The sequence below is a fragment of the Podarcis cretensis genome (genome assembly GCF_951804945.1).
Source record: "Podarcis cretensis genome assembly, chromosome: 10".
NCBI lineage: Eukaryota > Metazoa > Chordata > Lepidosauria > Squamata > Lacertidae > Podarcis > Podarcis cretensis.
This window is the reverse complement of record NC_137179.1, coordinates 24460642-24477278: the sequence shown is the minus strand read 5'-3', so window position 1 is coordinate 24477278 and position 16637 is coordinate 24460642. Positions and strand designations below refer to the sequence as shown.

General features: G+C 42.7%; 1 protein-coding gene and 1 long non-coding RNA gene across 3 annotated transcripts; both read right to left on the bottom strand.

Annotated features, from left to right (window-relative positions):
- Positions 1 to 741: 741 nt before the first annotated feature.
- DRAM1 (DNA damage regulated autophagy modulator 1) lies at positions 742 to 16437 on the bottom strand. Of its 2 annotated transcripts, XM_079993069.1 has the most exons (7): positions 15326 to 15678; positions 9326 to 9393; positions 8177 to 8319; positions 6341 to 6518; positions 4782 to 4840; positions 2314 to 2406; positions 742 to 984 (listed from the first exon to the last, which is right to left on the bottom strand). In XM_079993069.1, exons 1-7 carry the CDS (start codon positions 15529 to 15531, stop codon positions 940 to 942), a joined length of 792 nt encoding a protein of 263 aa, XP_079849195.1. In that variant the 5' UTR covers positions 15532 to 15678; the 3' UTR covers positions 742 to 939. The 2 variants fall into 2 exon arrangements, with proteins under 2 accessions (XP_079849195.1, XP_079849194.1); XM_079993068.1 differs by lacking the exon at positions 742 to 984 and having other exon boundaries at positions 1647 to 2406; positions 15326 to 16437.
- LOC307225434 lies at positions 5522 to 6333 on the bottom strand. The gene is made up of 2 exons (XR_013843007.1): positions 6107 to 6333; positions 5522 to 6027 (listed from the first exon to the last, which is right to left on the bottom strand). It is a non-coding gene; the product is annotated as an uncharacterized lncRNA (long non-coding RNA).
- Positions 16438 to 16637: the final 200 nt, after the last annotated feature.

Sequence of the window (16637 nt, the reverse complement as noted above, 5' to 3'; positions counted from 1 at the left end):
GGCCACAGCTAGCCTGAGGACATGAGGAAGATGCCTCAGACGGCAGATGTTGAGGGGCAGGCAGTGGTGGTGAGGCAAGGACAGAATTGCCTGTGCCCTCAGGTGTAATAGAGGCAGCTAGTGCTGAAGTAATATTCAACTGCCAACCTGGTTAGTTTCTGTAGCCAGAACATCTTATTCTTTTATCCAAAGCAGCGAGAAGCCTTGAGCAAGCCTTACTGAAGCCCCTTTATGTTCAAAAAGGACCTGAACCACAACAACCTCTCTTTAGATCAGGGCCAGTTTATTTCCTAATACATAAAAGCAGACATTACTATCCACAATGAATACTAGGCATTTTAAAACACAATCTTAAGCACAGTCAGTTGAAAGAAAGCCCCACCAAGTTCACCAATGGGACCGAGTTCACCAGACTGCAGCCTGAGTTTTACTTTGAGGCCATCGTGACTTCCAACAAATAGAAAGAAGGCAACAGTTGTCGAGGAGGGACGTCTCTTCCTCTCCTTTTTTCCCAGAAGTTAACGTTTTTCAGACATCCCCATTTTTAAAAATGAAACTGGAAAGAAGTATTTAAAAATACAAAAAGGATTTAGAACAGCGTTTCCCAACCTTGGGTCTCCAGCTGTTTTTGGACTACAACTCCCATCATACTTAGCGAGCAAGACCAGTAGTCAGGGATGATGGGAAGTGTAGTCCAAAAACAGCTAGAGACCAAAGGTTGGGAAACACTGATTTAGAACACAGGTTAAAAGGGGAAACGAGGCACATGGGGATATTAGTAAAAGTAAAAATAGTCTCTCCCTTGACTATGATTATGCAAACTTGCAGCGTTGATCCACCAGGTTTGCGTCACACCAGATTTTACCGTTCTGGAGTCTCCCCAACAGTTTCTTTAATGCCCTCGACCCCAGCTTCTATGATTCAAACTATAAAAAGTGGTCATAGGTTTCCATGTAGCTCTGTTGATATCCGTATTGTAACTCCCTGGAACAAAAAGAAAATGAGAATAACCAGTCACTACAAAGTACTGGCTTCACATGTGTTACGCGGTAGACAGGCATGCAGGCAGAAAAGTGACAAAATATTTGGCATTAGTAGAAAAAGGTTCGTTTCATCTAGTATTTGAAGAGAGCTGGGTCCCCAGTCTTAAATATAATTTAAATCCAGGCAAAGCTAATAAAACTGACCTCATCCCAAAACAGACTGGCTACAACCCAAAGTCATGCATACATGTATCTATGGTGAACAGATTTTTTTTTTTTTAAAAAATGCACCTGTCTACTGCCAGAATTAGGGATGCGGGTTGCACTGTGGGTTAAACCACAGAGCCTAGGACTTGCCGATCCGAAGGTCAGCGGTTCGAATCCCCGCAATGGGGTGAACTCCCGTTGCTAGGTCCCTGCTCCTGCCAAACTAGCAGTTTGAAAGCACGTCAAAGTGCAAGTAGATAAATAGGTACCGCTCCAGCGGGAAGGTAAACAGTGTTTCCGTGTGCTGCTCTGGTTCGCCAGAAGCAGCTTAGTCATGCTGGCCACATGACGTGGAAGCTGTATACCAGCTCCCTCAGCTAATAAAGCGATATGAGCGCCGCAACCCCAGAGTCGGTCACGACTGGACCTAATGGTCAGGGGTCCCTTTACCTTTACTGCCAGAATTGGCAACTAAAGGCTGGGTACTGGTAGTGGTTTTTCAGAAACTCGAATGTGTCTGAAACTGCAGTACTTTTTTCCAGTTCAGAATTAATGGCCAAAATTATCCCCACTGCCGCTCTTTGTGCCTAAGGGTACCATATGCTGAAACCACCACTTTCAGGGACAAATAGGGGCCATGCAGAAATGATAAGAGGGCCTTTTGGTTCAGACGGTGGAATTCCCTTCTACTAGAGCTATGCGCATCCCCCTTGTTGACATCTTTTTGTCACTGAAAACACAGCTGCTCTGTTCAAAATAGGAGGGTTAACAAGGTTATTGTGCTGTTTGTTTTGCGACAATGTATTCTGCTGATGATCATTATCGTGAATTTATTGCTCTGTTCTATTTTGCATTTTATTGCTAATAACCTTTGTTGAAGGGCATCTACAAACAACAACATCAAGAGCAGCTGCAGCAGGTGGATTTTTGGCAGCATACTGGCATGGGCCCACCCTTGATCCAGATTTAGTGTGCATTCTGGAGCATGTGCCCCTATGGCTGCTTTTTCTTAAGGACAAAAATGACGTTTAAAGCAATATGCTTATGGCAATGTACAGTTTGGCCCTCAGACTCTGAAGCCCTTTTGCTCTGAACATGAAACCTTTTGTTCTGCCATACCCACCTGAAAATCTCCGATGAAAGTTAAGAAGAAGAAAACAAAACTGAAGGCTACTACCCATTCGCAGATTGCACTCACAAAATGAAACACGTAATCCTAATGGAAAGGAGAAATAAAAAGTAATTCTAAACACTAAACATGGCAAACAGAAGGCAAGTCAGACAGGCAGATACCAATTAATGTATACACCAGGAACACAAAGGAGATGCCTATTTTTATTTTGGAGACATACATTTCGTGTTTATTTTTTAAAAAATGTTAAACTCCTTAGAACAATTACATTGGAGACACTGAGGTTCACATTTCCTTGTTAATCCTTCCAAAATTTTGAATAATTTTATTACAGTTTTCTCTCTCTTTCTTTGATAGGTATTGCTTTTAAGACTTTTTTTGTAAGAAAAGCTGTTTAAAAATAATAATAATCTAGATTTTCAAGATAGCCTATTGGTCACTTGTTCAGTATTTTGCCATTTTGAAGTTTTATGATCTTTTTAATCATTTTACTGCATTCCGCCTTGGTATTTTTTTGACCTGGCTGTTTACAAATATTCAAATAAATAAATCCTCTCATGCCTCAGGATACAAACATATTGTTAAAAAGAATCATTAGGGATTATTTTCACCCATTTACACTCTGTAGCAAGATTGTGTAGCAAAGTACATTCTCCCCCACCCCCCTTTATTTTATTTTTATTTTATGAGATTCATAAGGCACGTGCTCCCTCTTGTGGTATATCATACCCACAAAAATACTTGCAGAAATTCGGGATTTCCAGTGAGGTTAGTCTGTTGCTGCAGCGAAAACAGAGAGCCTTGGTGCTCCTTAAAGACTAACAAATGTATTAAGGCAGAAGTTTTAATGGACTAAAGCCTGTTTCTTTAGATGCACGAAGACAGTGAGGGAGGCAGACAAATGAATCATCAGGTCCACTCTAGTCAAGACTGTTCCCCTCACTGCAACCAATTTTCTTTTATTTTTTTCTTTTGGTATTTTAAAATTGTAAACCTCCCCTCTGGGTGCCTCAGCAAAAAGGCTGCCTATAAATGCAGCAAATAAGTGTTATCCTCAGCAGGCAAGTGCATATATATGGGTGCAGAAGCAGAAATTTGTAGGCAAGCACCATCACAATTAAATAAATGATGCTGGCATCTGTCTGCCTTGGGAGACAGTGGAGGATTGAAGCTTTGGGGGTGAGGTCAAGCTGTTGGAAGGTTGTAGTGCCTACTGTGGCTGTAGAGACCGAAGCAAGAGACACATTTGCAGCTGAAGGCGTCTGAATTTAGTGCACATCTCCTAAATTTAGTACATATCCGCCTAAAGGTAGGATAGGGCTGATTATGCAAACGCCTTCATTTATACCACTTCAAACCCCGTGCACAGCCTCCAAAACCCAAATGTGTAGCTTCTCACCCCCTGATTCCTACACAGATGTTGCCACTGAACCATTTCATTCCCAAACTGAAATAGGGCTGCAGCAGCTATAGGAAACATTAAACCTTAAATGAACACTATGTTGTACCAGGAAGGTAGAGCGTCTCCACCCCCATCGTTCAGCCCAGACACTGAGGTCCAGCTCCAAGGGCCTTCGGGTGGTTCCCTCACTGCGAGAAGTGAGGTTACAGGGAACCAGGCAGAGGGCCTTCTCGGTGGTGATGCCATGTGGAATGCTCTCCCACCAGATGTCAAGGAAATAAGCAACTATCTGACTTTTGGAAGACATCTGTAGGCAGCCCTGTTTGGGGAAGTTTTAAATGTTTGATGTTTTATTCTGTTTCAATATTTTGTTGGGAGCCACCCAACAGAGTGGCTGGGGAAACCCAGCCAGATGGCCAGGGTATAAATAATTTATTATCATTATTATTATTATTATTTGCTTCGCTCATTCTGGCCCCAAGTGTAAGGAGCCTATTTGCAGCAAGGAGAGGAGCATTACTGCTTCCCCAAACACAAAGGCGAAAAGCCTGCTTTTTGCTTGCTGCACTTGATGATCCAAAAAGAGATTCTGACAGCTCTGGCCACCCAGTGGGATAAGTGAATAAAATGGGGCAGAGGTAAGTAACAGTGTATGCCCTACAATGCCCTTTTTTTTGGGGGGGGGATATGTGTCTCCCCCTCTGTATCCTGCTGTTGGCACACGTATGCATTCTCAATGCTAACTTAGAAAGAAAGCTCATCTTGTTCTCAATTAACCTATCACCAACGTTAAACACACTTAGATGTTAAAAGGTACGTACATTCTTTTGCATTATATTTAATATCACGAAACAATATGGCAGCTTTTATAACTATGGCTATCTATGTAAATGCAAAATAGTTCTTAGCCTTGTATAACTTAGCTTAGTCTGTGCAGCTTCCAACTTACCAAAGTTAAGCCCTTTATTGTCTACTTTTGCCTATTTTAATTTGAAAGTATTGAACAACCAAACAAAATGGAAAAACGATTATATATTTTTACTTAGTACGAATTTACCTTTTCACCTGGATTCCACTCAATCTTTGTTATGGAAACTAGTGAAGCACACGCAATCACTGGAGGAGAGGGTGTTAAAGGGAAACAACTGATTTAAAATGTAATGCTATTTTTGGCTTGTAATGCAGCAATACATAATTACAGTGGTGCCCCGCAAGACGAATGCCTCACAAGACGAAAAACTCGCTAGACGAAAGCGTTTTCCGTCTTTTGAGGTGCTTCGCAAGACGAATTTCCCTATGGGCTTGCTTCGCAAGACGAAACATCTTGCGAGTTCTTGCGAGTTTTTCCCCTTTCCCCCCTTTTTCTAAGCCGCTAAGCCGCTAATAGCCGCTAAGCCACTAAGCCGCTAATCGCGCTAATCCGCTAATCCGCTAATAGCCGTGCTTCACAAGACGAAAAAACCGCAAGACGAAGAGACTCGCGGAACGGATTAATTTCGTCTTGCGAGGCACCACTGTATTCACAAAGAGGAATGGAACAGTCAGTGGGAACCAGCACACAAACATACACAAACTTCCACAGACAATTGCAAGAAGTATGACACACATCTCATTTTAGAATTTATACAGCCACGAATGTTTGGTGCACGGTCATGTAAGAAAGTTCACCAAAAAGGAAAACAGATGAAGTTAGTATCTGGTTTAGATTTTAAATGCCTAAATTCCCCCCACCCCCCCGGTCACAGACTTTTTATTTCAATGATAGGACCTTTGATTGATTAATTTTAAAAAAAAAAAATGTTTAAAAGTTCTCCAAAATGATATGAACTGTTGGTTGGCAAATCACAGTCACTTCAGGAACTTTTATTACCATCAAATCTCAGAGTATCCACACATGCAATTCTGTCCTCAGAACTGTTTTGGAATAAGGACTTATCCACACTTCCTCTTCCCTGGGGAAAACTTGCTCTTTACTGCTGAATCAGAGCAAACGTCAGCTGGGTTTCCCACAGATTGCTACTGGTTCTGATTTATTGCTAAAGAGCGGGGTTTCCAAGGGAAAGCACCAGGGCAAAGGCAAAACCGCTTGCAATCTATGGCCTGATGACCTTGGTGATTCTCAGTAGTCTTGTTATTTTACTCTCATGGTTGGTACCTCTGATCTCTACTTGCTGTGACTGCATAATTTCATCCATCCCTGAATAATAACCAACACGAGCAAACAGCCCTTGATCACCCAGGGATTCTTTTCCTTGGTTTTATCGTCAACCATGCTTTTGAGTGCAACCAAGCTTGCACAAACCCTTAGGTTATATAACCGAATCACGAGAAGGAAATAAATTCAAATAAATACCTCAGAACCAATGATCACGTAAACAAGACCCTAACGCCAACTCTCAACGTTACTTAAATTTTATGGCTGTAATCGTCAAATCGTCCCATTCTTAGTAGTCTGCTAAGCCTCAATAATAAAAGATCTAGAGAACAGCAGAATGAACATGTTACTTTCAGCTAAGGCATTTCAAATAACTGAATGCAATAGGAATGGGTTCTTGTTGTTGTTAAGGTAGATTATTCATGCTTTAAACAGGCAGAGTGACATACTGAAAAGGATACTGGGAATGATAGCTACCCAAGTCATTACACAGAAGAACAGCCTTGTGTGACACGCACACGAACTGCTCCATTGTGGATGCGACTTGTAAGAGATTACAGTCTGAAGCACAATGTACAGAGCACCAGACACAAAAGCTAAAAGAGCACCTCCATCGTGGACAGCAGGAACTGCTAGCTCCTGAAAAGACAATTGGAAAAGCATTATCTACTATTGCAATTTCGCTAATGAACACAAAAAGGAGACTGATACTGCAGCAAATACGCAGAGGGTAAACACAAGAAGACAGACTGGATTTGTCAATATCTCCGCAGATGAGACTGAAAAGAAACCATGAAACTTTGATGCATTGTGCATCCCTGTTCTCATAATTTTCCATATGGTTCCAGGACAGTCAAAACTGCACAGAAGAGCTGTGATGCCTTATGGTTTACACATGTTATTCTTTGTTCTCTTCCTTTTTGTTATACTTGCACTTCTTATTTTTCAACCGATCAATTAAAGGACAGGGGAGAACCACCACATAGAAAAGCAATGTGACCTTGCTTTCCATCATGCTCATTTTGTGCAACCAATAATTATTTTCTGCAGAATATCCACAGTTCTGTGATCAAGATCCTGGCTTCAGAATCGAAGGGTGAGATTTTGGTTCTTGTTATTTGCTAGTTGGCCTTGAACAACCTGCTTAACCTTACTTGACTTTGGCATCTGCACATGAAGTTAATTACCTCATTCACTCTTCTCATATCTTATGCTACAAATTCTTGCAAAACATAAGGGGCACAGCTTCTAAATATATAAAAGGAAATGTCACAATGTGAAGGGTTAAGGACAATTTGACTTGTCCACTTGCTAATTCCGCACAGCAGTGCATTAATAACCATGGGAAAGCATGAAACTAGCAACACAATCCACAGATTTAAACAAAACAATCAAGCAGTGAAATTTTGTCTTTGTTTAGCAGCTAGCTACTCTGAACAGGTATCTGGACACAGCAATGAGCTGGAGGAGGGCTCAAGCCATCAACATGTGTGTTAATTGGCTGCCAGGTATATAATAAATTGTTTCTAAAACGCCTTCTTTCATTTATTTCCATACCATCATTTGATGCCATTAGATCTTCCAAAGGAACATTGTTGGGAGAACCACATTTTTTGTGGTTGTTGACTATCTGTAATAGTGACAGACACCTGGAATTATCTGCCCTGCACTCCTTCAATAATAAATAATAATAATAAATTTTATTTATATCCCGCCCTCCCCAGCCGAAGCTGGGCTCAGGGCGGCTAACAACAATCAAAATAATCCAACGTTCTAAAAACATTTCATTATAAAAATTAATTAAAATCAAATTGATGGCAACCATTAAGCAAAATTCTGTGCAGATTGCCAGAGGAGGGGGTCAGGCTGCGCCCTGACCAAAGGCCTGGTGGAACAGCTCTGTCTTGCAGGCCCTGCGGAAAGATGTCAGGTCCCGCAGGGCCCTAGTCTCTTGTGACAGAGCGTTCCACCAGATTGGAGCCGCGGCCGAGAAAGCCCTGGCTCTAGTTGAGGCCAGCCTAACCTCTCTGGCCTCCACGTGCCTGTCATTCAGTAAACCAAAAAACAGTCTTTAGGAGGACTTTGACCTCTGGATGAGAGAGTCATTGCATTGCTCCTTGCAGTATCAGTTCCAATTCTTGGTTGCTGATTTACCTAGAGGTTTTGTTTATTTTAAGGACTAGCTTTAGAATGGGATATATATATGGTATTCTTAACTACTTGTAGGCCAGATGAAGGGGAAGCAAAATATCAATTGAGGAAAGACAGACAGAAAGATAAATTTTATTTGGGCCTACCTGAAAGCTTGCAACAATGCCCATTCCAACACAACCTATCCATCCAACAAACAGTGATAGTAAATTGAAACAGGGGGAAATGAAACGTGTCACTTCATTTTGCTCCTTGACAATTAGGTATCTTGCATACATTGTAACTGCACCTTTTTTGGAAAAAAGACAAAAATGTAAGTTATTAAGAAATTGGGACTAAAAGAAAACCATTCAACCCACTTTGATCTGATCCCAACAACACAAGGGAAGAAAGATTCTCCATCCTATTCAGATAATTTATATGCTGTAAAGCTCTTCTGCGCAACACAGTGAGCAAAAGATGGAGGCCTCAAATAATGCTTTTCATTTCAGCTCCCAACACTCTGCCCCATTCTGGAACAACCAAGAGCAGAACCTTGAACGGGGAACACAGATGAAGGACAGAAGTTATGCAGATTTGATGATCAAATGATTGGGACAACCTGGGCTAGCAGCTAAGCTTGCTCCTCGGCCCCAGGGATGCACCCCTTTAATTTCTTCCATGTGCAAAAACAGTTGCTAACCCAACCTGTGGGAAAATGTAAGATACCAATTTATTAAAAGATGTATATTCCATTATTTCCAAAGAAAGCCATGGTGACTAACAAAAAGATCAAAACAAATCATAATGCAGGATGAAACAATACAGCTAACTTAAAAAACCTAAACAAATTACTAGAACTCAAATGACCAAAGTCTGACTCGTGCAGGATCCATGAAATTCACAGTTCTAAACGCTGACTTTTGCAAAACGGTACTTCAGAAAGGGATAAGTGCTTGGTCTTAACCTTTCTCCATCCCCTCTCCAACATAGGCATTTCTTGGAAATTTGTCACAGAAAGCCTACTTCCCTTCATAGTGTCTCTGAATGCCAGAATTCAGAAACTACCCTGGATTAAAATTTATAAAGCTAACATTGATGATAAAATTCACTTTAAGACTACTGGGTTTGGGCTGACTTCTAGCAGCCAATGCCACATAAATCCAGAGCAGAGACAATATGCTGCATTTTTTGTGGTTTTTCCTATCTGAAAATATGTGCCCATCTTACCAGTAATCATTTTTACCCAGTCAAGTCTTAGGATGAGACAGACTAGAAATTTAAAATTAAAAATGTAATAACAGACACATACATACCTAGGAATGCTGAAATGTTAATCATAAATCCAAAAATACCACTTTCTGGAGGTTTTGCTCCTGTATCACTAAAACAAAACAAAACAAAACAAAACAAAACAAAACAAAACATGCAGTTGTAATATACAAGAAACACATTTAAATCTAACTGAAATAATAATGACAGTCACTTTTGCTGCATTTTTACTGGGAAGGTTTATTAAATACCATGTAATATCCATACTCCTTTAGAAGAAGAAAAAAGAAAAACAGCTTTGCTAATCAAGTCAGAGAAACATTAACCAACATTACACTGAAGTCAATGAAACATGTCTAAAAATAAGTAAGTGAGTAACACCTTGAACATAACCACATTTATTTAGAAGAAAGTTCCATTGACTTTAGTTTCAGATTTACCACCAGATCTGTATGCTCAGGTTTGCAAACTTGCAGCCTGATTCTATATACATATATTTTGGAAGCATTTTCAATTTTCTTCCATGAAAAGCTGCTCTGGTGCACATTATTAAAGTAGAATACTCCCAGTATCTCTGAGGTGCATTTGTATTAATAAGCAAGTCCCTTTTTATTTGAATTTCTGCAGGCAGGGATAGTATTCATTTTCCCCTGGTTTCAAAATCTGTTCTTGCCAATGTAGATCCTTTTAAAAAAAACCCCAAAAACCAATCAATTTTATCAGGTTATAATCTTGAGATAGGAATATAGCCATTCAAATGAGTGGGCTGCTGATATACTATTATCATCAGTGTTATGTACTGAAGATGTTCACCCACAACTTAACAATCAGCATAGCTAACAGCCCAACAAATTGATAATTCCATCAGTGCTGAGACACTTATCAGCTGTGAATAGTGTAAGACTGTGTGAGAGAGGAATTAACTGTCTTTCACTCCTCCAAACACATAATTGGTGGTGGTGTCCAAACTGACAGTGCCTGAACTCCCAGTCGTGCTGGGACTTCATTTACATTTCCTGATTCATTGCTGGAAATTCCATATTTGGTCCATAGTCCTTGAAGCAAATATCTGAACCTGGAAAACAAGCATGCTGCATCCCTATGAATGTGTGATTTTAAATTTAGCAAGAGATATGCAAATAGGAATCAGCCTGAATGTGTGTGCTGGTCTTACTGCACAATCTTTCTATAGCATTCTGCAGTTTACTTTATCTGATTGATTGCTAAGCAAGCCAACTTCAAACAAAGTTGGTTTGTTTAACTCACTAAAACTAGGATTCCTGGTTTGTATGCAGTGCTAAGCATGGGATTCTTTGAAACTGAAAGTAAACTTTGCAGATACAAACTCCCTGCCGGTGCCAACCATCAACTGGGTTCCGCATACAGTACTTTATTTATTCATCTTTTAGAAACACCCTTACTTTTATTTTAATCTGCAGGATTTATAAAAAAGTGTTAAGCGTCACAAATTAATTATAAATAAGCTCTATGTAACTTGGTAGACAGCAGGAAACTCATGTCCCAAGTGACTCACTTGGGACAAATCTGAAGTACTTCTTCAATTAGAGACTGGCCTACACTACCTAAATAGTAAACTGAACTGCGATCACTTCAAAGTCTTTGAAGAGCATTAGGTAAGATGAGAATGGAATTTGCACGTGACCAATGTGCAATTTGAATTTCTTCTTGGAACACTTAATGATTTAAGAGCATCACAAGTAATTAAAATTGCATTGAATGCCATTCATTTTTATTTAAACCTTTAAAAATTGGGTTTATGCATAAATTACAGAGTTTCAAAGATTGTCATGAAATAACATCTACTGTATAATGTGTCTACATTTTAACTATGCTGTGAATTGTGCTTAAATGACAAAACAGTGAGGAAGAAGAAACATAAACATTTAACTAAGAAAACTGCGTCCAGGTAACCAGTAATAAGACACTCTGGTTCTATTATTTTAGGCCCGTGGTTTTCAACCAGTGTGCTGTGGCACCCTGGGGTGGCTTGAATGATGGTCAGGTGTGCCGTGGGCAACACTGGCCTCTGTCCCTCTTTCCTTCTCTCCCTCCTCAGATGCCCTCTCGGGTCTCTGTCCCTCAAAGGCTTGCACAGCTGTTCTCTGCAGCAGCCCTGGCTACAAGCTCCCCAGGCGAATGGTGCTTCTAGGGCCAGGAAGGGGTGCTTCCCAGGACCCTATGGGGCAGTGTGAGGAGGCACCTCTCAGCTCAGAGACCAGGGGAGGACTCCCAATGAGAGGGGAGAGGAGAGGAGGTTGCCAGCTCTGCAGGCAAGGGGTGACATAACTGGGCTCCTGTGCCCCACAGGGGTGCCGCAGAAAGAATGTAGTTGGTCAAGGGAGCCGTGGACTCAAAAAGGTTGAAAACCTCTGCCATAAACCCACATTTATATGGTTTTCTGTACAGACAAGAAAACACTTGCATATCTTATCCATTTCTGTTGGGATGAGTTCTTGAGTCATACTTGTGATCACATGTTACAACTTTGTGATGGTTTGCAGTTGTTGCACGCCACCTCAATCTGCAAGCAGTGTGAGGCTTCAGGGGTTTATCCAGGGGTTTGTAATCCTCCATTAGATTTTAACACCTGCTGGATCCAGGAATTAGAAGGGACTTGAGAATAGAGCCTTCCGCCAATTAAAAAAAGCGCAGATAATTGTGGATTTCCAGTAAAATGGATTTCCATAACTTTTAATCTTTCTGTTACACTGCTTCAATAAGCACACATTAGCTATAAAATGGCTTTAAACCGTATCAGTAATGCTTTCCCTCCTTTTTACAGATATCTAAAAAGCAATATAACAAAAGTTCTGGTCAGAAGTCAGTTTCCACTGCGTTAAGGGGAAAAACAACCAAACAAAAATAGCTGTTCCAAAAAGCTTAACTTTGAGGCAGGTTTTTTTTAGGCTTGAAATTAAGGTTAAACAAAGGTAAAGCACTACAAAGAAAAGTTATGGCCAGCTTTGCTTTTGTTCATTTATTTGTCTCAGATTGTAGGGTCATGATGAGCCAACACATTGATCATTCAGTTCATGCAGCACCCAGAAGCTGCACTTTCCATTCTACCCTCATCTTTTAAAGTTTTAAGATCAACTCAATGCATGTGTATTCTACTCTCTCAGGCCTAGCATGAGAGACAGAGCAGAACAAGTAAGGATATATATATATATATATTGCGCTTTCATGTGCTTACATACTGATTGGTTCAGCATTATTATCAGCCATAAAGACAACTAACTAGGGCCGGGCCACGAAAGATACTCCCGGGTTTCCAGAACCAGCACGGTCATGAGAAAAAAAGAAAGTGTGTGCAATTTTATTGAAAAATTATAGGAAAAAAATAGGCAATAACCTTAGATTTTAAAATATGCATCCTGGAATTAGTCATGTTGCCAAGGGGCCATACCACAGAAACCAAAAACTTTCTACTAAATATAAATTGCACAGGGGAAATCCTGTATCTGCATATGATTCCATGTCCAACTCTCTCTCTCTCTCTCTCTGTGTCATCTCACTAGATGCTGTTAAGTAGTACAGTAACCAGTGATGCCCAGGGAAACTATCCAAGTTTCTTTCTTCCACTGGAGACCAACTTTACAGCAGGATCAGTTTCCTTAGCAGCAGAATGGCAACTGCTGTGCCATAGGAATACAAAACATTTCCCTTAAGCTTGTTTGAATACACCCTCTTAGAATCATAGAATTGTAGTGTTGGAAGAGGACCCCCCCCCCTTCCGAGGGTCATCTAACAATAAGCAAGGTTGCTATTTTCCTTGACAAAAGGTCTGTGGCTTTCATAGCTGCAAGCCAGGAAGAAAGTCAAGTGCTTGCTGGGCTGGTAACAGAGAAAAGACTGGGAAAGCTTTGATTTTGTGTTTCTGCAAATCTTGTAGCTGCCATGCGCAGAACCCTACACGGATGGGATAATTTCACAAAGTCAAGTGCTGTTTTCCCCACCACAAGTCCCAACATATTCAGTGGGACTTGGGTTGCAATCCTGACCCACTTACCTAGAAGTAAGTCCTACTACTTCTGAGTAAATATTGTTAGGATTACACCGATACCTCAACTTCAAGCTGCAATACACTATCCTAAGTATACTTTAAAGGTAAAGGTAAAGGTACCCCTGCCCGTAAGGGCCAGTCTTGACAGACTCTGGGGTTGTGCGCCCATCTCACTTAAGAGGCCAGGGGCCAGCGCTGTCCGGAGACACTTCCGGGTCACGTGGCCAGCGTGACATCGCTGCTCTGGCGAGCCAGAGCCACACACGGAAGCGCCGTTTACCTTCCCGCTGGTAAGCGGTCCCTATTTATCTACTTGCACCCGGAGGTGCTTTCGAACTACTAGGTTGGCAGGCGCTGGGACCGAGCAGCGGGAGCGCACCCCGCCGCAGGGGTTCGAACCGCCGACCTTTCGATCGGCAAGCCCTAGGCGCTGAGGCTTTAACCCACAGCGCCACCTGCGTCCCATAAGTATACTTTACCTGATGCTATTTCTTATAGAAACAAACAGGGTTAAGGATTGGGTAATAAAAGTTGAAGTCTCGTGCACTCTTACTTGGGAGTAAGCCCCACTAAAATCAGTGGGATTTATTTCTGAGGAAAGACACATAGGATCAGTTAAACACATGAGCTACAACAATATGCACATTTACTCAGTAGGTCTTAGTGCTTGAGTAAACTGTTACTGTCCTGTCACAACTTGCTGTTAGTTATGGGCTCCTCGAGACAACCTGTTTATTGAGTGTTCAGCCTGATTTGCTTGCACAAGGTTTAAGTTAAGTCTTGAGCATTCATTCGGTTTCGTCCGTGGGATTGTTATATGACAATCAGCATTCCATTAAAGTTGCGATCCTAAACCCACTTTCTGGAGACTATAAATCCCATGGGAATTAGTGCAGCTTACATACCAGTAAGCTCCCTTAATCAAATTGGTGAGTGCTTTAAACCACAACCTTAAACTTTGGAACTGAAGACCTCACAGGCCAGGCCTACACATGCAGCAGAATGTGGGATGCAACAGGCACAGGCAAACTCAGCCTTCCAGATGTTTTGTGACTACAACTCCCATCATCCCTAGCTAACAGGACCAGTGGTCAGGGATGATGGGAGTTGTATTCCCAAAACATCTGGAGGGCCGAGTTTGCCTATGCCTGTTTGAGACTGTCGTAAGGAGACAACACTTTTGAATGCTTCACTATGTTTAAAGATCAAACTAAAACCTCCAAGTCAAGAATTAGCACATGAAGTACAAATACTTTAACCCAGCCATTTCCCCATACCACACCGCTTGTCTACTTGCCAGTATGATCCCTCTTCTATGAAGTGGTACAGTCCACTCCAATCCTCTCAGAACATTACTACCAGACTCCCTTTCCCTCTGGGCCAGTTTATAGATCCAGCAAACTGAAATAGAATCATAGAATTGTAGAGTTGGGACCTCAAGGGTCATCTAGTCTGACCCCCTGCAACCCAGGAATCTCAACTAGAGCATCCATGACAGATGACCATCCAATCTCTGCTTAGAAACCTCCACTTAAGTTGAGGAGGTCCATTCCACTCTCTGACAGCTCTTACCATCAAAAACTCCTCCTAATGTTTAGTCGGAATCTCTGCTCTTGTAACTGGAAGCCATTTGTTGTTGTCGTCCCCAATAGCCTGGGCCAGTTAAAGGTGCATGTGGAAAGTTGCATGTCAAAACACTCCCTGCATGAACTAAAACTCCCTGCTTACAGAAAGCGAGAATTTCAGGGAGAAGCACCCGCATTCTTTTAAAGACCAAGCTAGCTTTCTATATGCAGGGAGTTGCCTCGACTCTCCATACAGGCAGCATTCAGACATAATTACCAGCTAGGGGTCAAGAAAACCTACCCCACTTGATCTGGCATGCCTGTGATCCGATGCACTGGCTTCCCGCTGCACGTGTGTACCCAGCAACCCCTTTAACACGGGGGGTGCCACTCTTGTCCCCTGGTTCTCCCACAGAGGGCGCCCTCCTCCTGCTCCCCCCAGCAGGGGCCCTCACCTGATGTACGGGAACAGCGGCTCCACGTGGCCTTCGAGGACAGCGATCACGTAGGAGATGATGAAGGAGGCCGAAGACCAGACGACCAACAGCGTCGGAACGAAGGCCGCTCCTTGCGTGCAGCAGGGCATCCTGTGCTGCTGCTGCTGCCACCGCCAGCGGCGCCCCCTAGGGATCAGCGGCTGCCTCTCCCCGCCGCCAGGCATGGAGGCAAGAGAGGCCTCGCCGGCTCGCGGAAGCGGAGAGCAGCCTGGCAGGCGAGTGAAGTCACAAAGCGCCTGAAGTCACAAAAGTTTTAATTGGGAGGCTAGAGGCGCCGCGCGCGCGCGCGCGCACGCCTTTTCTCCCTCCTCGCGCTTTAAGCAGAGCAAACTCCGCGAGCTTCGTGGAAGAGAACCAGGGCACGCGCAGACACGACCAGTCACTCGTTTTCTTCTGCAGCCGCCTCCTCCGAGTTGCTTCTATTCGCAGCTCAGTCCGACGCCCTTTTGGAAAGAGAGAGAAAAAAGAGGCCACCGAGGTCTCTCTCGCTTCCTCCCACACACCTGCAGAAAGTTATCTCGCCCCCAGAGCAGGAAGTCTCTCCTTCTCTCTCTCTCTCTCTGCCCTCAGAGAGCGCAAGTCCAACCTTTAAGAAACCGAAGCGAGCCGAATTCCCCTCACAAACCCAAAGCTGTCCTTTTCCAGGAAAAAGCGAATTCCGCTCGCATTCATCACAGTTCCATTCTCCAACCCCCACAGAATCCTCCTCCCAGCCCCATACATAAAACTTCCTCACACAAAAATTTTTTGGTTTTGGTTTTTCAACTGGGGAAGCTATTCAGATGAACTCGGTTTCCCGCCTTGCAAAAGTCCGGGTCGCGGTTTGCCCAGGCAGCGAGAGACGATTGCTGAAGTTCATAGGCGCGCAAAGTTCTCAGCGGGCATCTTTGCGCAAAGAAACGCGGCGAAAACCCTTCCTCGCGCAGCCACAAAGCGGAACTTTTCGGAGCTCGCCTCTCGGCAACCTCAGCAAACCGGAGGGAGGAATTCCCCCCCCCCCCAGCCATTGCTGAGATGTTTCTGGGATATTGTGCAATTCAGTTCTGTTTTTTAAAAAAAGCACGCGCTTTCCTCCCTCTCGAGTTCATCATCCGGGAATGAGCCTGAGAAAAAAAAACATCCTGCATCCTTTCACCAGGGAAGCAAGCGGGCCTTTCACTTTCGTTTCTATTCTTCAGTTAGCTTCTTTTTGGCTCTCTTTTACGAAAAGAGGGTGAGGGAGAGAATTCCCATTTAACTAACACATGAGAGGGGCTCTAAATCATGAGTC